Source organism: Pteropus vampyrus, unplaced genomic scaffold (assembly GCF_000151845.1).
Source record: "Pteropus vampyrus isolate Shadow unplaced genomic scaffold, Pvam_2.0 Scaffold75, whole genome shotgun sequence".
Taxonomy (NCBI): domain Eukaryota; kingdom Metazoa; phylum Chordata; class Mammalia; order Chiroptera; family Pteropodidae; genus Pteropus; species Pteropus vampyrus.
This window is the reverse complement of record NW_011888856.1, coordinates 4,231,388-4,254,138: the sequence shown is the minus strand read 5'-3', so window position 1 is coordinate 4,254,138 and position 22,751 is coordinate 4,231,388. Positions and strand designations below refer to the sequence as shown.

The 22,751-nt window shown below is 49.1% G+C and overlaps 1 protein-coding gene across 1 annotated transcript in view; it reads left to right on the top strand.

Moving 5' to 3' along the window:
• Window positions 1-22,751, top strand: part of ELMO1 (engulfment and cell motility 1) — a 495,575-nt gene that overhangs the window by 196,521 nt on the left and 276,303 nt on the right. The window contains exon 13 of the mRNA XM_011362520.2: window positions 225-356. Within this exon, the coding sequence (XP_011360822.1) occupies window positions 225-356 (132 nt within the window). The remainder of the gene's footprint in view (window positions 1-224; window positions 357-22,751) is intronic.

The window sequence follows — 22,751 nt, the reverse complement described above, 5'->3', positions numbered from 1 at the left end:
CCGTGAGGATCCTCAGGGCGTAAAGCCGGGCCTGACCAGCAGGGAGAAGGGCAGAATGACGAGGCGTGGGCAGAGCCTTAACTTAGAACATTAGAGGTCTTTCATCTCTTTTCCTTTCGCCTGAAGGCAGTGATTCACTCAGACCCTGGGGAAGGAGAGCGTATATGTCATGCCACACAATGAAAGCGGCTCTCTCCCTTTTCCTTTCTCCCTCACGGCTCCAGGCCCAGAGGGACATCATATTTGAACTTCGAAGAATTGCTTTTGATGCAGAGTCTGAACCGAACACCAGCAGCGGCAGCATGGAGAAACGCAAGTCCATGTACACCCGGGATTATAAGAAACTTGGCTTCATTGTAAGTAAGCCGCCCCAGCGAGCGCCGTCCTCCCAGCGTCCCGGGGCTGACCTCAGCCGCATAGCTCATGTCTCCGAGCGTGTGGTCCGCTTGCGCCTTGCAGAATGCTTTCCACATTTCCCAGATGTTTAGCTGGTTCAAACAGGATCACATGGAAATCTCTTCTGGCTGCAGTGAAATGGAATAACTTGCACAAGTGTGACTAATACTGAGTTTGTTTATTCAGCTCTGATTAAGTGTAACCAAGAGTAGTTAGCCCAGGATGCTTCTAGACTGTATTCAGTCTATTTCACAAGATGGTGAAGGTTCTATTTGAATGAAGGCAGTGATGTCAATGGTGGGATGGAGTTATTGATTCGATTATTTATATCGATTTCATATCAGGATCGAACTGAGAGTCTCCTGAAATTTAACCACAATAAGGTTTCTGCAACATACATTTTCCTAAAAGTTTCATCTTGCTACAAATGCTAATGTCTCCTAGATTTCCCTATTTTCACTTTGCAAATCAGAACATGGCTTGTCCTGAGTGTAATTTGTTTTATTCTGGCCTTTACCACCGCCACGTTTCTGAGTGACCTTGGGTTAATTAAGCTCAAATTCTGCAGGCATGAAATTGGGTTACCATTTAACCTCCATCATAAACAGCAAAAGTGAGATTTGGGCTAAGTGATTATACATCATTATTTTATAATTGCAAAGATGATTTCCTTGAACATGCACAAATATTATTTATGCACATCGCTGTCATGCTTTACATGTTTTGGGGGAACCTGCCTTTCACGAGAAGCGTCTTTGAAAACATTTCCACACCAGTTAACATGCACTGTTTTCCATTACTGAGTTTTTATTATTGGGGTGCACTGTAGTTTATTTAACCAAGCCCTTTGGCTGAGGTTTCAAAGTTTTGAAATTATCATTTAGACTATAAATTAACATCTTTGCCACTCATTTATGCACATCCATGATAGTGATATCAGGACCAATTCGTGGAACTGTCATGGCAACGGCCTATATTTTTAAGGCTTTGGAAATTACCAAGTTGCTTTTCACGAACACATTGACTGTTTTCCACTTTAACTAGCAGTGGATCAGAGCGATTATGGTTTTTGAACCTCTCCAATAATGTTTCTTAAACTAAAAAAGAAAATGTAACAATCTGATGAGTTGTTGCTTTTATAGTGGTATTCTTAATGTGTCTTTTTAAATAAGAATACTCGTCAAATACATTCAGCTTTGCAACGTGCTTTACAGAGGTATTATAACATCACTTTTATACCACAATATCCTATATTTTGACTATGGCATTCCATTTGATCTTTTAGTTGAATGTACTTTTTAAAATTTTAGCAGTTTTGTGAGTGATGGGCCAGGTGTGAGCTCCCTGTACTTGGCTTGTGTGGATGATTGATCGAGGGGCATAGGCGGGCACCCTCCCTGTCACCTACCTGCGTGAGGCAGAGCTTGTTCCCCAGAGATTTAGCCAAGGGAATGCGGGTGGGGCTCACATCCTACCTTCCCCCTTGTTCTTCAGGTTTCACTTTTATATATTGAACGCGATTTCTCTAAATCACCTGGGAGGCTTTGCAACCGCCCCCAGTCTCTTAACGCTAAGTCATAGCAAACGGCCAGGGCGTACGCATTCCAAAGTGCTCCTAATTGATCCCATTTGTCCTGGCGAAGAGCCTGGTGTGGGGCGTGCCTGGGTTCCTGCCACTTCGTCCTCCTCCTTCAGCTACTACTTGGATCTCCAGGGCCGTCCAACTTTGTAGAAAATGCAGAACTCCGGTTCTTTCCACCTACAGGCCCCCCGCCCCCGCGCCGCGTTGCCTCTCGGCCCCAGGTGGCGGCAGGCCGACCCCAGAATGCACCGCGTCATGCCTGGCCGTAGGTGTGGGATGGAGACAGGGCGGTCGGAAGATCACTTGGTGGGACTCAGGTGACTACAGGCCTCTAAGAAGGGCCTTCGCAGTGGGGTGGTGGGCATGCAGCATGTCCCTTTTCATTGTCACGCCCCGGTTCTGTGCGAAATCACCAGCGTGCCCGCGAGGCAAACTCCGAGTGATGTTTCTCGCGTCGCTCTCTGTGTTTTAACATGATGGTTAGTTCCTCTCACAGTTTAGTGTTAGAGTGTGTCTTATTTCCAGTGTCTGCTGAGTGTTCTGTTTCATGAGTACTTTATGAAAAACGATGCCATTTAAAAAAAGCAACTGGAAGTTAATTTGATGAGGGTTTAAGGCCTTTACCACATATGTGGCCTCCTCACCAAGGGCTTGAAAAGTCATCTTAGAAAAAGCAAAGACCTCGGACAGAGAATAACCAAAAGGGACAGTTGGCTTCCCTAATTTTTCCATGGTTCCTTTTTTAGTTTCAAGTTTAGTCCTTCCTCCAGAGCTTCTCCCAGGCCACGCTCTTCTACCAGGGAACTGAGACATCGTAAAGGTTGTCAGTCATGATTTCTAACGCTAGAAGTGACTTCTGGCTTTCCAACATCCAGGCAGCCAGAAACGCACAAGCCTCGGTTAAGGGACCCGCGTGCGCATGGCGCCCCCTAGTGGCCATCACGCAGAAGCGCGGGAAGCTGGCGGACTCAACAGGGGACCACCGCAAAAGCTCTCTGCGGGAAGGCCGTCCAGGCTCAGAACGCTGTGCTTTCAGAAGAGGGGTAGTCTCGCCTGTTGACGCTTTGCTGTACTCTTTTCCGATAACTCCTTCAGGAGCCCTTTGAGATTCGGACACCTTTTGAATCCCTTTGATGAAAAGTTTGATTTACAAGGTGAAGATTGCTGTTTGTCGTTTCATGTCTCTTCCCAAGCAGGCAGTGCCCAGAACGTGTTAGGTGACGAGTTTTTGGAATTGAGCGGGCCTGGATTTTAATTCTATTTTGTTTTGTTTCGTTTTGTTTTCTACTTACAAGCCATGGGCCCGTGGGCCAGTTATTTCACCTATTTGGGCATCAATTTCCTCGCTTGTGAAACTGGGCAGGTGTTCTATTTTGAGGTTGCCGGAAGCTCCCGCAAGCTCCCCGGTTGGGGATGAGTGTGGCGCCAAGGATGGAGAATGCACCAGCTACGGGTGCTTCCCTCCCTTGTGCTTTACAGGGCCCATATTGTGGAAATCATAGGCGGCTTTTGACGCTCTCCAAAGCTGTCCTGGCTCCAAGGAGGCAAGAACGGTTTGTTAAAGCGTAGTAAAACACAACGCCTCGGAAAAGGCAGATGCGCTTCGCACCCCTTCTCCCCGCTCGGCAGCCCGACAGAGCAGCTTCCTCTGATGGAATAATTCTAAAATCTCAAGTGGCTCGTGTGGTTAGTCCTAACACGGAAAAGCACCTGCTTTTAAAACAAAGCTGCTTGATCTCCTAGGATCTCTTAGTTAATGATTCTCTAGTTTCAACCAGCACGTGGCTTTGTAGGTCACCTGTTGGGAGGAGGGGGTTAGGGCTGTCTGGGATATTAATACTGCTTGTATTGGAACTCTAAGGAAGAGTGTATGATAGAAGGCAGATTCTCGTTTTCAGAATGACTTTATTTTGCAAACAGGAAATGCTGATGTGCAAACTCTACCCTGTTGTTTGTAATAACCAGGACCTGTGCCAAAGGGCTTTTACGCTCTGTGGAGAGTTGTCTCTCCGACCAGAGACCCTTCAGAATTTATCTGTCTTGACGTTGCATGCATGGATCGCTTCTCTATTCCTGAATTTTACCCTTGTCCAGTCTATAGGACAAACAGTAAAAAAGGGGAGTCCGTACAGGCCTACCGCAGAGATGCCGTGGGTTCATTTCAGATCACCAAACTATGGCAAACGTGGTAATAAAGGGAGGCACATGAAATTTTTCTCTCTGAGGGCATGTAAAAGTTATGTTTACACTATACGGTAGTCTGTACATAATACAATAGCATTATATCTTTAAAAAATGCACATATCTTAATTAAAAACACTTTTTTGCTAAAAATTGCTAACCACCATCTGAGCCTTCAGCAAGTCATAATCTTTTTGCTGGTGGCGGGTCTGGCCTCGATGCCGATGGCTGCTGCCTGATCAAAGAGTGGTTGCTGAAGGCTGGGATGGCTGTGGAAATTTCTTAAAATAGGGCAATAATAAAATTTGCTGCATCTATTGACTTTCCCCTTCATGAACGATTTCTCTGTAGCATGCAATGCTGTTTGATAGCATTTTACCCACAACAGAACTTCTCTCAAAATTAGAGTCAGTCCTTTCAAACCTTACTGCTGCTTCATCAAGTAAGTTTATGTAATATTCTAAATCCTTTGTTGTCATTTCAAAAATCTTCACCGGGAGTAGCTGCGATCTCAAGAAACTAGTTTCCTTGCTCAGCCATAAAAGCTGCTCCTCGTCCGTTCGAGTTTCATCGGGAAACTGCGACGATCAGCCACATCCTCAGGCTCCGCCTCCGATTCTAGTTCTCTTGCTGTTTCCACCACATCTGCAGTTACTTCCTCCACTGAAGTCTTGGGCCCTCAGAGTCATCCCTGAGGCCTGGAATTAACTTCCCCAGACACTTATTAATGTTAATTTTTTGACCCCTCCCCATGAATCACGAATGTTCCTAACGGCTCTAGAATGGTGACTCCTTTGCAGAAGGGTTCCTACTGACTTTGCCCAGGTCTGTCAGAGGGATCGCTATCTATGGCAGCTATAAGCCTTACGAAATGTACTTCTTAAACAATAAGACTTGAAAGTCTAATTACTCTGCGCTACAGAATGGATGCTGTGTTAGCAGCATATAAACAACATGAATCTCGTGCGCATCTCCATCAGAGCTCCTGGGTGACCAGGGGCTTTGTCAAAGAGCAGTAATATTTTGAAACGAATATGTTTTTTCTGAGCAGTGGGTCTCAACAGTGGGCTTAAAATATTCAGTAAACCATGTTGTAAACAGAGGTCCTGTCGTCCGGGCTTTCTTGTTCCATTTATAGAGCTCAGGCAGAGTAGATTTAACTTAATTTTTAAGGGCCCTAGGATTTTAAAAATGGTAAATATGCATGGACTTCAAATCAGAGTCACCAGCTGCGTTAGCCTCTAACAAGAGCGTTGACCTGTCCGCTGAAGCTCTGAAGCCAGGTGTTGATTTCTCCTCTCTAGCGACGAAGGTCCTAGGTGGCATCTTTTTCCAACAGAAGGCTGTTTCGTCTATATTAAAAATCAGGTGTTTAGAGCAGCCACCTTCATTGGTAATCTGAGCTGGGTCTTCTGGATAACTTTGCTGCAGCTTCTACATCAGCACCTGCCACCCCACCTTGTACTTTTGTGTTATGGAGGCGGCTTCTTTCCTTAAACCTCATGAACCAGCCTCTGCTGGCTCCCGACATCTCTTCTGCAGCTTCCTCAGCTCTCTGGCCTTCAGAGAACTGCACGGAGTTCGGGCCTAGCTCTGGATTAAGCCGCGGCTTAAGGGAATGTTGTAGTTGGCTTGAGCTTCTACCCAGACCACTAAAACTTCCTCTGCATCAGCAGTAAGCTGTTTCACTTTCTTATCGTTTGCATGTTCACTGGAGTATTCCTTTTCATTTCCTTCCAGAACTTTTCCCTTACATTCACCACTTGGCTAACAGTTGCCGCAAGAGGCTTAGCTTTCAGCCTGTCTCGGCTTTCAGCAGCCTTCCTCACTGAGTTGAACCATTTCCAGCTTTTGATTTAAAGTGAGAGATGTACAATTCTTCCTCTTCCCCTTGAACACTTAGACGCCATTGTAGGATTACTAATTATCCTAAATCATTGTCCTTGTGTCCCCAGGAATAGGGAGGCCCGAAGAGAGAGAGAGGCAGTGGAATGGCCATAGTCACAACACATGCATTTATCGATTAACTTTTCTTTATATGTGGGTGCAGTTTGTGGCACCCCAAAACAACTACAATAGCAACATCAAAGATCGCTGATCGCAGGTCACAACAAAAATAATCATCATAAAAAAAGCTTGAAATAGTGCCAGAATTACCAAAATGTGACACAGACACAGGAAGTGAGTAGATTCTGTTAGAAAAATGGCATTGGTAGACTTGTTCAATGCAGGGTTGCCACAAACCTTTAGTTTCTTTAAAAACAAAACAAAACAAAACAAAACAAAACAAAAAACCCATACCTATGAAGAGAAATAAAATGAGGCATGGCTCCAGTTCATTTTCTGATCCCTCTCGAACAAACGTAGATGTTAAACTTGGACAAGGCTTCCTGCCTCCTTAGCTGTCACTTCCCGCTCCCCTCCCCCTCCCCCCTGCCATTTCGCTTGCCGGGGGCCAAAATAAAACTCATTTTTAACAGGATCTGTTTCTAAACAAAGTAACGTGCTTTGATATGAAACGTTTTCATAAACATTTCCCTTAACATTTTCAGATTGTCTTAAAAGAAAAAACACGTGTAAAATGTGAAGGTAGAAAAGAAGTTGTGGGAGACATGTTATTTCAGAATTAAGAATCTCTTTTAAAATATAGGTTTTATTATATTCAAGTATGATGACTCCAGCATGTTGCCACTGAAAAGATCGTTTGTTACTCGGAGTTCAGGAAAGGAAGGAGCATGTCAGGTCACACAGGGTATGGGGAAGCAGCGGGGGTGGCCAGGAGGCAAGGGTGAGGGGTGGAGAGGTGGGGTGGGGAGGGGAAAGGGGTATAGAGCCTCTGCTGTAATTTGCATGGAACGGCAGTGCAGACTGGCCTAGGACTGGCTAGCTGGGAGCATGTCCTTGGCCTCCAGGGCACAGGTGCTTACTAGGGCTGCCAGATGCCCGCCCCTGTGGTGCGGGGTGTGGGGTTGGGGGTGTGTGGGGGTTAGTGGCCCAGAGTGCAGAAGCCTGATTAAAGGAGTTGATGTGGGGTCTGGATTGGTTAGTTTGCATATGAAAGCCACACTTCCTTTCTCTAAGGAATTAGCTAACCCTCGGAAGGACAGTTTCTCTAAAGTCAGCAAGGACCCAAGGTATCAAAGCATCAGGAAATGCAAAAGAAAATTATTAATACAGATTCATGTTCAGATTTTTAGAGGCTTTTTCTCCTTTCTTGGGTGAGAGGAGATAATGACGCATACTTAAACGCAAATGTAATTATACATGATTACATATGCAGTGCTCGGTGTCATTTTAATATCTTTTTTCTCAAATACAGATGGCAGAGAATGAAGTGAGATGCAGAGTTATACGCGTGCCTGTATATGCATATCTCAAACTCCATGGCCATCCCTGTCCTCGTTTCTATACCACTGAGAGACATGCTCCTAGAATTCAACTGTCACTGTGAGGCTGTGACATCGGGATTAAGTGTGGTCCCTGGATTCAGGTTGCCCAGCTTTGATTCCCGACCTGTGACACTCACGGGCTGAGTGACTTGGGCAAGTTACTTGACATTTTGAAGTCTCGGGTTCCTCGTCTTTAAAGTGGGGCGTGGTAGTGATCTGCATCAATAGGTTTGCTGTGTGGATTAAATTAGTAGATACTTGTATGCCCTACAGAACAGTGCTTGGCGCGTGGTAAGCAGACGATGAATTTAGATGCTATTATGATGATGTGGCAAGTACTGTTAATATTACTATTGGGACGTCACCCAGTTCCCCAGGACACTGTGACAGAGAGTGATGGGGGAGGGAGAGCTGTAAGTTACCCCAGGAGGACTGTGAGAAAACACGTTTCAGAGTGAAAGTTAAAGATGGAAGAACAACGTGTGCTTGGGAAACTGCAAATAATTTGTCAGAGCCAGTGTTTGTGGGGAGAGAGAAGCAGAGAATTTTCAATGCAAAGGAGTTTAAAATATAGTCAATCCTCATTACTCACAGATTTTGTATTTGGAAATGTACCTATTCACTAAAAGGTATTCGTAACTCCTAAAATCAGTTTTCATGGTGCTTTCATAGTCACTTGCAGACATGCACGGAGCGGCAAGAAGTTTGCGTTGCACGAGAGGTCGACAAGACACTGCTCTGGCTTCCTCTTCCGGCTCTCAGGCCGTAGCCAAGTGTCCTTTTCACAGTCTGGCCGGGGCTACGGTTTTTGCATGTTGTTCTTCGTGTTGGTGATTTTGGCATTTTAAAATGGCGTAGTGCTGAGGCTGGCAAGTGTTTGCGAGTGCCTCAGGCTGTGATGCGCCTTGTGGAAAAAATGTGTGTTAGATGAACTTCATCCAGATGTGAGTTATTGTGCTGCCGCCGTGAGTTCGATGTTAACGAATCGACCGTGTGTATTAAATAAGGGTTATTAAATAGAAACACATGTACACCAAGTCTGTGAATCGGCTGGTTGACGAAAATCTTGTAACCAGAGGCTGAAAGGAACCTAACCCAGTATTTCTCCCAGGAAGCAATGGTTCAGAGCGTGTTAATTCACGGTTTGCGGTGACTTCAAAGAATGTAACTACAGGCAGGAAGGAGACTCGAGTTTCCTTTAATCTCTGGGGAGCTCTCGGGCAAGCCATGGAGAGGAGAACCCCAGGCTGTTTAGGCTCAGCAGCCTCCTAGCCACGTGTCCCGTGTGTAGCAGGGAAGAGAAAGCCGCCCTTACTTGCTCACGGGCGCATGAGACACGGGAGACAAGTCACTTGTCACTGCTCAGGACAGTCGCGGGGGGTTTGTAGGGGATTGTGTGATCTGATTCGTTTATTTGAAAGCCAGAATCTGCCTTGAAATGGCTGCTGTCTCAAAATGCCACATCTCTGAAATGAGAGAATTTTCATTCTGCGATGAGTTTTCAGTCTAAAATCATTCTACATAGGTGAGAACTCAGCCTGCGGTGGACTCGGTTTGTATTTCTGTGTCCTTCCTAATGGGACTTCCTCATGAGGTTTAGGCTCCGAGCATGTGACTCAGGGCCTTGAAGCACAAGCGCAGCATCAGCAAGAATGTAGAAATCTATGCAGCGAGTAGATTTTGACGTTGACCTCATGTTCATGGCGCTCGTCCCCCTTTGCAACGAGGCGTCTGTGGAAACCCAAGCACGTCACTTTTTCCCATAGGGAAGAGTAAATAATTGGGGTAGCATTGCTCAGCAAGCACTTTGCTTCAAACAGTTAAAGATGGAACCCATAAACAATAAGAGGACAGCTAACGTATTTTTTTTAACTGTCATTCACTGAAATTCTCGAAGTTCTAGCTACACGATTTGGGAGGTCCCAACACAGGCTGGGATACTCCGGCAGGAAGCTCCGGCCACTCCTGGCCAGTCTACCCAGCCCCAGCTGACCCCTTCCGCTGGGGGACAGTAAAGTGATTACTGGTGACCGAGCCCCCTGCATGGTTCAGTTGGATGAACTCAGGCTGCCCGTTCCTCAGATCTTGCCTTTTGTGGCTCGTTGACGCCGTGCTCTCGTCCATTCTGGTCAGACACCTCTGTCCCCCTCATCTGAAGCGCAGCGAAGCCCTGGTCCTCATCATTTCTAGTCTTGTTCCACGGGGTGTAGCTGTCGGCCAGATGCCAGTCATGGTCACAGAAGCCAGATCAGAATCAGCCACCAGGTGGCGCAAAAGCACAGCCGTTGGCTCCTGACCAGACCAGCGACGGCTGGACCAGACACAGGGACACCTGGTCACTTTGCAGTTGTGATTATCAGCCTGCAGAGTGAAGTTGTAGGGACAAGATGAGTCTTAGGACCTCCTCGAGGGTCTCTTTAGCCTTCACCAAGGCCCTGCTGGGGCTGGGAGCCTCCTTGCTCAGTGGGATTTGCTGGCTGTGATGAGCGTCCATCCAGCACCCACGTCTGTGGCTCTCGCTCTCAATTGTTTTCCCTTAAGCTGTCATGAAAGTCTTTTACATGGGGCACGATCTATACGTCTGTTACTTTCTTCCATGAAAGCGCAGGGCCGGGTGCTCTGGAAATGGGAAACCTAAATGAATATCGGCCGTAGGAACAACAACGTGTCTGCGGGGTTTTAAAAACACGAGTAATCGCTAGATCATGTGACGGCAACAGCGTGAGGCAGGGTCACAGTGAACCCGCGTAGTGGGGCCGCGGACCAAGCTGTCTGGGGGAGTTTGAGCCGACTCTTGACATGTATTTCTCAGGTATGTAGGATCCTTGAGACTCGTTTCTCAACTTTTTTTTTTTTTAAGTTACACGGTCAGTGGTGGTGTCGAGACTGCGTCCTGATGCTAGGTCACCTGAGCAGCACGGTTTTCCTTCAGGCTCTGCCTTTCCCTTCCTCGCTCCGACACATAGCCAGGGACAGCAGCCAAGGGAGAGAGCGGGCCGGGAGGCCGCCCCTCGTCCCGCAGCGACGCGGGCAGCCTGCTGCTCGCCTCCTCGACGGGCAGGCGAGCGCCAGCTCTTCGCACGACCCCGGCCTGCAGCCCGCAGGCTCTGCGGCACCTGTCCCGGGCGTTTCTGCCAGTGGCCCGGAGCACGCTGCTCCTCCCCGTTCGGTTCTGGGGCTGAGACCATGCCTTAGCGAAGCTGTCTCTGCACGGGCAGAAAGGGGACGATCCGCCCTGAAGTGGCCTCCAGCAGGGCCCAGAGGACCAGCGGGTGGCTTTTCCTGCCCACAGGTGACCTGGGCAGAGAACGCACGGGGACACAGATCCTGCACGGTCGGCTCGTCCCACTGCGTCCCGAGGCCACGCCAGGCGCTTCCCTCTCAGGCTGGCATCGTGTCACTTCCCGGTGACACGGGAGACATCCAGAAGGTCCTCCTGGGACACTTTGCTCCCGCCGGGGTGGGGAAGGACGGTCAAGCCAGCGCCAGGCCGCTGCAGAGGCGCCGACCCCCACTTCTCACTCCAACCCCGTGCTCCACGTCCTTACTCCTGCCTGGGTCGGTGACCTTCCACGGGTGACATGCTGTTCTCGGCCCCCTGACCCGGCCCGGGGAGGGACCCAGCGGCTGACCTCCCCTCAGGCCAAGCCCACGAAGACCCGGCGTTGACCAGCGGCCGTGCCACCTGGAGCCGGCGTGAAGCACCGCCGCCTTCACTCCCCCCGAGGGACACGCGAATCTTTGTACCTTTGACAGATTTGGGTATTTTTAAAGGACCTATGTTAAAGGAAAGCTTTTAAAAACAAATGTCCGATGACTCATCGCCGTGACAGTATTTGAGCTTTATTCTCCGCTCGTGTGGTTTTTTTTGTTGTTGTTTATTTACTGTAAGTAATTTTACCTCCAGGCAGAATGTTTCGGGGACAACTATTTAAAAGACAGGTCGCTCGGCTCCCTGTTCTCTGCCCTCCTGTCCTGTTCAGCTCCTGCTGTTCGGCCCCAGGAGGGACCGTGACGTCCACCGCCTGTTAGAGACGAGGTCGTTTTCCGATCACTAGGGGGCGCTCCTAACAAAGACGTTTTATATAGAAAGAGCAGCTCTGACGTGCTTGAGGACATGGGGTGCTCAGTGAGGTAATTTTAGAAAGAGGTTCAGAAGAACCGTGTCCCGTTTGGAACGTTCCACGTTCCATTTTTAGCTTGAAACCCACAAGAGCTATGTCCTTTCTCGAACATAGCTGTGGCAGAGGGAGGCAGCTGATTGAACGGTATTAGTTATTAACCTCGTAAGGTATTGTGTGCACTTCCTTGGCGTCCTTTGCATCTGTCCCTGAAACTTTGGAGCCAAAGGGCACCATCCGGCAGGTAAAAGGGTGACGCCGAGGGGACGCGGGCTTTGTGACATTTAAACAAGCCCGTTGTATCCGAGACTAACACAGCACGGCTATGGCGAGCAGTCCCTGGGGCCAGACGGCCTGGTTTTCATCCCAGCTCCACTGCTCATCAGCCCTGTGACCTTGACTCTTCACCTCACCTTTCTCTACCCCAGTATCTGCATTAGTAAGATGGGCATAGTGATAGTTCCTACCTAAGCTCGTCGTGGAAACTAATGAGTTAATAGATGTCAGTTCTCAGATACCTGCCTGGCACTGAGAAAATTTTAACGAATTCTAAGTACTGGCATTGCCATTTGGACCTGGCAGTTTTGCTGAATCTGGGGCCTTGTTCCCCACCGCACCCCCAGCCACTGAGAGCATTCTCTGTTTGACCAGAATCTGCTGGGCCAAAGAGTAGAAATACATAGCTTCAGAAGTAGAGCTAATTCTGAGGGGCAACACGTCCCAAAGTCCACGAATGCTACAGAATTCTGGAGTGCCTGGGCGAGCGTAGCAGGGCAGGCAGTCTGTGCCCCTCGGAGAACCTCCCTCATGAAGCGATGGTTCTATATCCCCCGCCTTTCTGCAACGCAGACTAGCATGCGGGCCCATCCCCAAGGCGATCGGCGTGGAGCCAGCCGGTCACAGGCCTGTGCGCCTGCAAGATCTTCCAATAGCGGGACGGCTCCGTTGTCCACAACGAAAGGACTACTCAGTTGACTGGCTCCATCCAGGACGGCCCTTTAGAGTGCCTTGGACTTGGGCTGGACAGAACCAGGAGCATAGCGAGCGAGCGAGCGAGCGAGCGAGTGAGGATGGGGTCCTGGGACCAGGATGGGTCGTTGTAAACCTCCAGCCCCCCTTGCCTGGCCTCGCGGCTTTGCCTCTGGCAGGATCATCACGGAGGACCCCTGAGAACAGTGCTGGCTCTTCTGGGTGTTAGCAAGAGGGCGAGGAGGTGGCTGGTTCAGAGACCGGAGGTGCTGTCTCCTGCTTGCTGGCGACAGCCGTTAAACAGCCCCACGTGGAGCCGGCACGGCTTCCGTGTTTATCCTCTTTCTTGAGATTCTTTCTCTTTTCCTTTTTTTCTAAGTGGTCACCATATGGCAACGTGTCTCACAGCTCCGAATCTGGCGTGACGTGACCTCGAGGAGGTGCCGGCAAGACATCCAGGCCGGTTGCGTGTCTGCGATGTCATGTTTATTCACCGGGAGCTGGCTTTGTGGCATGGGATTCTAATTCTGGGAATGGCATTTTGTATGTGTAGGAAGACTGTCAAAACCTTTCCAACGGGAAGGGACAGGAACCAATTTGAGAATCCTGTGGTTATGTAAGCACTGGCCTGAGGGAGCCATCTTGGCATGCTTCCTGTACTGGCTCATTTTAAACAGGAGGGAGAGGGGCGAATTCTCCACGAACTCCCGCAAACTTACGAACTTTTCGGTGAGAATGACACACACTCCCGAGATGGTCCTGGATTCAAGCTAGTCAGGAAGGTGGTGGGTCTTTATCAACTCTTTGCTTTTCTGTTATGCTTGCTCCTCCTCTCTAAATGTTTACCAAACTTAGCCTGCTGCGAATATACAATATTTAGTTGGCCTATCGGGGTTGCAGGGGTTCTATATCAATAACGAAGCAGCAGGAAGGGCAGCCGCCCCTACCAGCAGCCGCCTACTGGGTGCTTCTCAGGACGAGCCAAACAGCTCCCGTGGGCCATCTCAGTTCATCTCTACAAGGCTCAGAGACCATGAGTCCTCTTTCAGAGATGAGGAAAATCAGGCCTTTCAGTTTTAAGAAAGTAAACACCTGCCCCAGGGGGCTGCTTTATTTAGGCGAGACAGGTAACACTCGCAGACTTAATGAGTTGTTTAGCCAAAGGTAGAGACGGCAGTGGGAGCACGTGCTGACACAGGCGCACATGGTGTGTCTTGGCGTCTGTGTTTCTGGCCTCCAGATGTCCCCTGGGTGTGTAAGGCTGGGACACTCCACTCCCCTGCTGTCCTGCCGGGGCTGAGAGACCCACCGATGGCTGTCACCAGGGCCTCTTCACTCTCAGAATGATGTCAGCATGAAAGAAGACCACACACCAACCTGGAGGGGACATGCTTCTGGAGGGGACGGGACAGGCCGTTGACTTGGCCGGCTCTCGGATCAAATCCAGGGGGAGTGAAGCCGTATCCTTGTCTGGGGGAGGGCTTGCTTGATCTTGAAAACTGTGCTGCTTCCAGTTTTCCGGAACCCTGGAAAACCTTCCCAAATACTCAGGGCCAGCAAATGGCAGTGCCAGCACTTGGCACCATTTCTGCCCGACTCCGGTCCCCAGCTCAGCCTCTGGGCTGCGCCGTCTTGCTGTGGAAGGAAAAACGAAAATGCTCGTTGAAACCTCCGCCCGCCGTCTCAGTATTTCCCAGGCCTTTGAATTCCACTGACCTTGTTTCTGAGCGTCTCCCCTCCCTCCGCCTGGCGTGGAGCTGCTTCCCTTCCGAGATGCCGTCTCTGCACCACACTGCCGGCCACCTAGTTCTGCAGCCCGAACGAAGCCATGGAGGGAAAGCGAGCAGGCGCCCCGATGCTCGGGGCCCGAGCGCCCAGCATTCCCTCCTCCACGGGCCTCCAGCGTGGGTGCCGTGCCGCCCGTGGCTCATGGCTCTGCCTCTCTCCCCCACCCAGCCCTTTTACATTTCGCCTTGCGATGTCATAACGCACGTTCCCCCTTGGCTTTCTGGAAGGACTCGCCCAGGCTCACGAGCGTTTGGGAAATGAGAGCAGGCTGGAGACTGGGGAGCAGGAAGTGGGGGATGCCTGCGGCTGGGCTGCTGCTCTGGGGTGAGGGGCCCACAGAGTGCAGGTGGGGCCAGGTCTGGCCTTGCAGGTAGGAAAGCTGTGGCAGGAGGCACGTGCCTCCCTAATTGGGGGAAACTGCAGAATCATGCAACTGCTGGATGGGGAAGGGCCCCCCACCTCTGGCTGGGGGCAGGCTGGGCACCCACACTGGGTGTCTGGGGCCTGGGAGAGGGCATGGCTGTGGATTTCTGCGGTCCGGTCTGAGTGCTCCCTGAAGGGTGGTGGCCCACCAGTCCCCGGCAGAGGGCCTTGGTAATCGCAGGTCAGGCGGGGGCACCCAGGGCCATGCTGGAGCCTCATCCAGAGTAAAAATAGGAGACTATCCACTTCAATTTATTTTTTTAAGTATTCACAAGCATTCGTCACATTTAAGGTCCTGTGAGAATAGGCTTGGCGTCAGTAAATGAACCCGGCAGAAGCCAAGACCTTCGTGGGACCTGCCTGTGCTGGGAGCTCCCTGCCCCTCTGGGCCTCCGCGCATGCTGTTCCCCCGGCTGGTCCTCCCCTCCCCTCTCTTCCTCTTCTCCTGCCCTCCTCCAGGGAGCACTCAGACCGGATCGCAGAAATCCACAGCCACGCCGTTACTTCTGCTGGGATGTGCTATCGCCTTGGACTAGAAAGGGTGACTCAGCTGGAAGCTCCCCCAGCCCAGTACCAAGGACTTCTCCTGTTTCAGTACATGTCACCTCATTGTTATTACTCACTCACTAGCCTGACGCCCCTCAGAGGCATGGGCTCTGTCTGATTTTCACACCAGTGTGTCCCTCGGACCCAGCACAGTTCCTATTCTTAGATGGGCATATGGTAAGTGTGTGCTGAATGAATGAACGAATGAATGAATGAATGGATGGATCAATTAACGATTCTCTCATTCTGGAAGGGAGACCTGTGTGTGCGTGTGTGTGTGCGTGGGCGACACCAGGTAGAGTTTGATGTATACTACGAGAAAAATACAAATAAGAGAACGTGACTTTGAAAATCCACAAAGAAGTGAAAGGAATTTGTTGGAGGTGCCCATGAAACTATGCGGAGGGGACATTGGAGGTGAGCGTTCAAGACCTGGACGTGTTTGGACTAGAGGAGACACGGAGGGACCGGCCTGAATTAGCCGCGAAGGGGGAAAAGTCACGTGGGCGACAGGCAGGGAGCGGGAAGCCGAGGAACGTGACGGAGACTTTCCCTCGATGCCGGCCCGTGAGAGGTCGGGCGCCGGGGGTTGGGATGATGGCTGTCGTGTCGTTTTCTTCCTGGGAGACGGTGTGCTCAAGCCCAGGACGTCGCTGTGGTGGCCGTGCAGACAGGATGGCCTCCTGGTGTGTGCGCGTGCCGGCGTCTTTCCCTGCGTGTGCGGGGTGTCGCAGGACTTCCGAGGGGGGCAGATTTGTGATGGAAGCGGTTTGCTGAGCACTCGAGGCGGGTTCTTCTCGGCGGACTGTGTGGAATAGCTTACGTGTTTGCCCGCGAGCACGTACACGTGCGCACGCGTGCGTGCACACCTCTGTGGACACGTGCACGCCCATCGGCCAGCGGGAGGGCGTGGCGATAAGCGGGAGGTGGGTGACCTGGGACCCCGGCACTCTCTAATTAGTGTGCCAGAGCTGGGAACAAAATCTCTGCTCTCGCTACAAAGGGCCGTCCGCACAGTCCTATTTTTGACGTCTGCTGGTGACTCACCACTGTTTATATGGCGCTGCCCTATTTCCAGTGCTGGGCGTGCATGCGCCGTGGGCGGCTGCTGGTTAGCAAGGGGGCTGCCGCTCGCAGCCCCTGGTCCCGCAGGGAGCCGCCCCGAGGGGTGGCCCGTGGCCCTGTCACCCTCCGCTAGCCCTAAGCGTGGCTAGAGCACGTGACCTTACCCCGTCCTCCGCCTTCCACCACGGCCTCCGTCACAGCTTTGTGTTTTCGTTCCGTGTATACGTCAGGAAAAAAATCACCTCCATCTGAAAAGAGATTTCTGTGAAAATATCAGCCCGGCAGAAGCACAGGGAGCCGGGGGGCCTTGGCCGGAGAAGCGTCGTTTTGCGAGTCGTGCCCTGCGACCCCGCGCGGGGCAGGGGCTCTGAGTTTGCTGCGGGTCCGAGCCTTACTTCTCACTCGCCTTCTTGGGCAGGTTCCACAAGGTAGCGCATACATGGCAAATGGATCATGACTTGTCTGGTCGAATTCTTCAAATCCCTCATAGAAATGTCCCCTCCGGATCTCAGCGTGCATCTGCAGTGTTTTGTTTTGTTTTTTGAATGTTTCCTCCATGACTTTTCTCTTTTCACTTTTTAGCCATGATTCTTTCTGCTAATCCGTTTAATACATTCCTATTGTGAAAACTTGGAAGAGAGGACACTGTGAAGAAGCAAAGCAGAGACCCAGGAACCACAAGGAGACCCCCGTAACCTTGCCCCCCGCTGGCAAACGCAGCCTCTGTTAGCGCATCTCCTGTACTGCTGTCTCTGCGAACTCTGCTCTTGACACAGTTGAGACAACATGTTCAGCTTCCTGCCATTTCCATGTTACCGGCAGACCCTGGTCAAACCCTGTGCAGTGCCCGGATGGCGTTTCATTAAGTGACTGAACCATTATTTATTTAGGCATTTTCCTGTGTCCTCAGGGATTTTAAAAAATATATATCTCAAGAAATGATTTAGTGCGCATATTGTGCATAATTACTTGTCCCTATTTAGGATGATTTCCTTAATGGAGATTATTAGTCTCTTGGATCAAAACATAAGGACATTTTTAAAGCTCTCATTTATAGTTGTTTATCTGTACTTTCTATTTTAAAATTCTTCCTTCTTTCCATGTAGTGGGTTATTATTTGTGTTCTTTCTAACTACCTATTTTTAATCCTTGTTTTTTTTTTTTAAACTAACTATTCTAATTGAGAGCAGGACATTATTCAGAATTCAGAAATAATAGACAACCAAAATGATTTAGTTAAAAGTCAGCCATATTCCCTCGTATATACATAAAATATTAAGATATCAGTGCATATCTTTCCAGATTTTTTCTAGTGGTTTGTGATGGACTTGAACATATTTAGAAGTTCCAACAAAAGCAGGTTGATTTGGATGAATGTTTTAGTCTGGGTTTGCTATATTTTTATCCTGTAGGGAGTATGTCTTCCCTGGTTCTTTTAGATTTGTTACCTTTACCGTATAGAGCAATTCATAAGGACCCATGTCGACAGGTGTCTGCAGTTATAATCCTAGTGCCTAGAGTCAGACCACCTGGCTAGCCGGAGAAGGCGTCCCCAGTCTCTGTCTCTCTACATCTTTGACCTCTGAACCACACATGCACAGAGCAGACTGCAGGCAGCCTAGCCGTAGATGAAAGATCTGAACGGAGACCCAGATCCGCAACCCCAGAAACAGACTGCAGTTCAAGCACAGACGAGAAAACTATCTGCTCAAACGAAAGAAACAATGCTCATTGGAAAACCAGTAACAGAATCTAGAATCCCCACTACTTAACATTTGTAGTGCCTGGAATACCATGCCAACTTCCCTAATACGTGAAGAGGAGGACACAGTCCATTAAGTCAACTCCAAGATGAACTAAATGTTAAAACTGACAGACGAAGAGTTTAAAACGACCTTGAAAACTATGCACCGTGAAAAAAGGCAAACCGTGTTTTTAATGAATGAAATCTTAGCAGGAAAAATTAAAAGTCTCAGTAGAGAAATAAAAACAATAGGAAAAAAAAAATGGAAATTCAAGAAAAGAAAATACAATTCCTGAAATTCCCAATATTTAATACATCTTTTAAAAATGTAAATAGATACTATCATTTTTCCATGTAAGAACAAAGGCAAGGAATTTTGCTCTCATGTTATTACATTTTTACTAATGAAATAGTAGAATGGGTAGTTCTGCTTATCTTTTCATCTTCTAAACCAGGGGTCCCCAACCCCTGGCACTGGTCCGTGGCCTGTCAGGAACTGGGCCGCACAGCAGGAGGGGTGCGGTGGGCCAGCGAGCGAAGCTGCATCTGTATCTGCAGCCGCTCCCCAGCGCCGGCATCACCGCCTCAGCTCCGCCTCAGATCATCGGGCATTAGATTCTCACAGGAGCACCGGCTCCTGGTTCCAAAGAGGTTGGGGACCACTATTCTAAACGTATTCTCCTTAGCCTCAGGGAAAACAAATGTTCTGAAGTGGAAACAGTGAAGTGAGGAAGTGGGAAGGTTTGGGGGCTATAGCACAGGTCCCCCAACTTCCCTCTCTTCTGTGCTGCTTCTATGGTGTGTGTCCTTCCTTCCTGTCTGTTCCCATATGGCACATTCCCGCTCACCTCCTCATTTATCTCTCTCCTAATGGGCCCTGAATAATAACAGCAAGTCGGCTTCTAGGTCTTCCTTATCTCTTTCCCTAATAGGACTTGAATGAATGTGTACTGAGTGAATGAAGAAAGCTTTGGGGTCCCTTAATCCTTGTTGTTATCCCTCAGCCTTTTTCTTGTAATTGTCCTGTCTTTACTGCAAATGTTTTAGGGTGGTTTACAAGAAATCGTGTAAATTACTGAATCAATATTATTTACTGCGTACGCTGGCAGAATGTTTGCCATTTTGCTTTATAATCAGGCTTTATTTTTGTACAACATATTTAATCACCGTAAAAATTCAAGTGTCCATCACTCTAAATAGACCTGTCCTTCCTCTCCCCGGCCCCCCTCTGCCCCCGTGTTGTATCTTCTGTAACGTCCGCAGCTTTAGTTCCTTTTCTAGTCCTTCAGGGCAGTTCTTTGATTCCTATTCCTAAAATATTCCCCTTTAAACTTGTGCCGTAAAAGCGTGCCTACACATTGATCTCTTTTTACCACACGCATCTTGGTCATTGCGTTTTAAATCTAGCTTCCATATGTTAGTCCTTTTTGACATTTTTTTGTAGAGCTTTGTAAAAAAAAAAGAGAGAGAGAGAGCGAGAGTAGCAGAGGTCTGAGCCCTCTTTATGGACGACCAGTCCCGGAGAGAGAAGAACTAGGAATTTTTCATCTACTTACAGTCCTGTGCCTGAGCCTCTCCCGAGTGTTGGATGTACTTTCCTCAGTTAATCTTCACGACTAGCTTGTAAAATAGATGTTTTGTCCCTTAATTTATATCTAGAAATCCTGAGGTTAGATAACCTGCCCAGAGCCTCACAGGTGGCAATAGGAAGCGACACAGGATTCGGTGATAATTTTGTCCCATACCCAAGCCGCTGTTGTTTGGCATGAAGCCACACTGCCTCTCTCTGCCGTAGAAGGTCAAGAGAACTCAGGGACGCAAAGGAGGACGCGGTGGCGGCGCAGGAGCGAGTTAGCTTCCTTTGGAAGAGCAATAATTGGGAACTTTTCTCACTGTGCAATCGCATGATGGATCTCATCTGTTCCTCCTTGTGGCCTGAGTCGTCGTGCTGCCTCTCCCTCTCCCACTCTCAAGGGGAGTGCGAGTGAGTAGCGGTGGGATTGTTATCTGAATGTACCCAACAGTACTGGCGGTGTGTGAGACACACCATGCGTGAGCGCAAGGCCACGACGTTCAACTGCCCAGGCTCAGATGCACTCCCTTACTGCGCCGCGCTGATCGCCCCACCTGCCACCAGGGGGCAGCATCTTCACAGGGTTTCCTTACCTGGGAGCCGGGGAGCGGGCTGAGCTGTTCGTCATCGAAGCTCAGCCCAAACCTTGTACCTCCTCACCTCTTAGCCTCCAGGGTGGATGAGCCACTCTTAATTGGGCAAAGTGAATGCAAATCAGTTGCTTTTTTGTTTGATTTTTTTTGTGTTTTTGTTTTTTGAGGAAGGCGGTCAGAGAGAGGAAATACACCTGCATACACTGGCATCCCCGTTAAAATACCTGGTTCTTTACATGAACGGATGTGTCGCATGTACTTAGTTCTTTCTACTACCGAGAGTACTCGTTTCCTTTGCCAGGGCTGCAGTGATCAGCATATGTCGCGCCCACAAATTAAACCTTATTTTCCTAAACAAACACTTCAGTGATTGAAAGGCGGGCCACGTCAGCGCGGCCTTTACGGCCCGCTGTCCGAAGTGCTGACTTCAGAGTCAGCCGACCTACGTTCAGACCTTGGGCGGTTTCTTAAACTCTCTGAATAGCGCATACTCATTTGTAAAATGAGGATAAGAACACATTCATGTTTTGTTTCATTTAACAAATTTTTTTTTTAACAGATAGAACATAGTGTTATGCTCTGGATATAATTGACTTTATATATAGCTCCCAGTTCAATTTCATATAAATTGACCTGTTGTCTCTGTAACTAAGTTTGCGTTTCTGTCAAAAGCCCTGGCCGATGCCGGGAGGTTCACAGGTAATAAAATCTAGGAGCGCAGAATCGAGCTCCCTTGGGTAGCGACAGATTATTTGATCTGTGAAGAGTGACTCGGAGTTACCTGCAGGGGCGGCAGCCTTGTGGAACACGCGCCCCAAAGGGGTGAGGTGTGGGAATCCTGGTTTGAGCTCTTCGCCTGGGGGGCAGAGGGGAGGGGCTGTGGGTGGGCTCGGAGATGGCGTTCTCAGGACAAGGAGTTGACCCTTGCTTAGGTAGGCTCTCCGTGCCCCTGGGCCTGGTCATAGTTTGCCATCGGACAGTTTGCATCTGCCACTTATTCCTATTTTGAGTTTGGGCAGTTGTGGCTCCTGGAATGATGGATTCTGGAGACACCCCCAGGGCTCATTATTATTATTTTTTTATTGCTATGAAATTGACATGACATAAAATTAACCAACGTAAATAATTCGTTTGGTATAGTCACAAAATCGGACAACCACCCCCTCTGTCTAGCTCCAAAAATCATTGTTTTTTTTTTAACCCTTTATTTTGATAGAATTTTGAGCTTAGGGAAGAGCTACAGGGAGAGTACGAGGAGCGCGGCTGCATGACCTTCAGCCGGGATGACTGTGACAATGTCCCTTTTGCCCGATCTGCTCACTGCTGTGCTCTTCCTGCATGTGCATTATATGTAACATACAGTACATGTGTTATACGTAACATGCATGTTATATACCCATATACGAAATGTACGTGTGTACATTTCCCCCTTGAACCGTAGGAGAGCATGTTGGAGACATTGCGTCTCTTTCCCACTAAATACTGTCATATGTATTTTCTAATAAGGGCACATAGTACAATTACCAAAATCTAAAAAATTAATATTGGTAAAATACTATTTTCTAATCCACAGTCCTTGCTTGAATTTCATTAAGTGTCCTTTATCCCCTTTCTCCCCCAGTCCGTATCCAGTCTGCCATCACGCATGGCACTGAGTTGTCACCCTTTTCGCGGCCCTTTGATCAGGAACAGTTGCTTTCTTTCCGGGCCTGACCTTGATATTCTTTCGTAGAGTAGAGGCCAGTTGTTTTCGACATTGTCTCTCAATGTGAATTTGGTTAATGTTTTCTGGGATCCGATTCACGTTCTTCTTATATTGGACACTGTCTACTATAAAAAATGTGTCCCAATTTCCAAGGGCTAGCCTTACGAACATCGTTTATCATTCTGCCCCTTCGAAACCCAGCAACTGCGTGTGGCTGGCGCTTGCTAGCTTTACAACGTAAAGACGCCCGAGCCCTGTGGGCTGTAGTGATACCGGGTCCAGTTCCCCCGAGACCGCGGATGTCTGCAGCATTTGGATTCAGGAGGCATGTAACTGGCCGTCCGTGGCTTCGAGACTGGAAGGCAGTGACTGCGAATCAGGTGCCGCCCTCTGTGTTAAACTCATCGTCCTTTGATATCGTGGAGCCAGATGGAGTTTCCTGTACTTCCATTCGCTTGTCAGATGTTGAATGAGAAAGCGACCATTTGCAGTGTAAATTGTTAAGATAACTAAGTCGGCCTTCTGGGGCAGAGCAAAGAATACGAGGCTGCCCGGGGGGGCCCCAGCACCCCCTCCCTGGGTGGAGGGAGCATTTCATTTCTTCAGCGGTGTAATTTCACTCTGCCAAGGAAAAACACGCTACTACCCGAGAATAAACAGCAAATCAACGATGTCC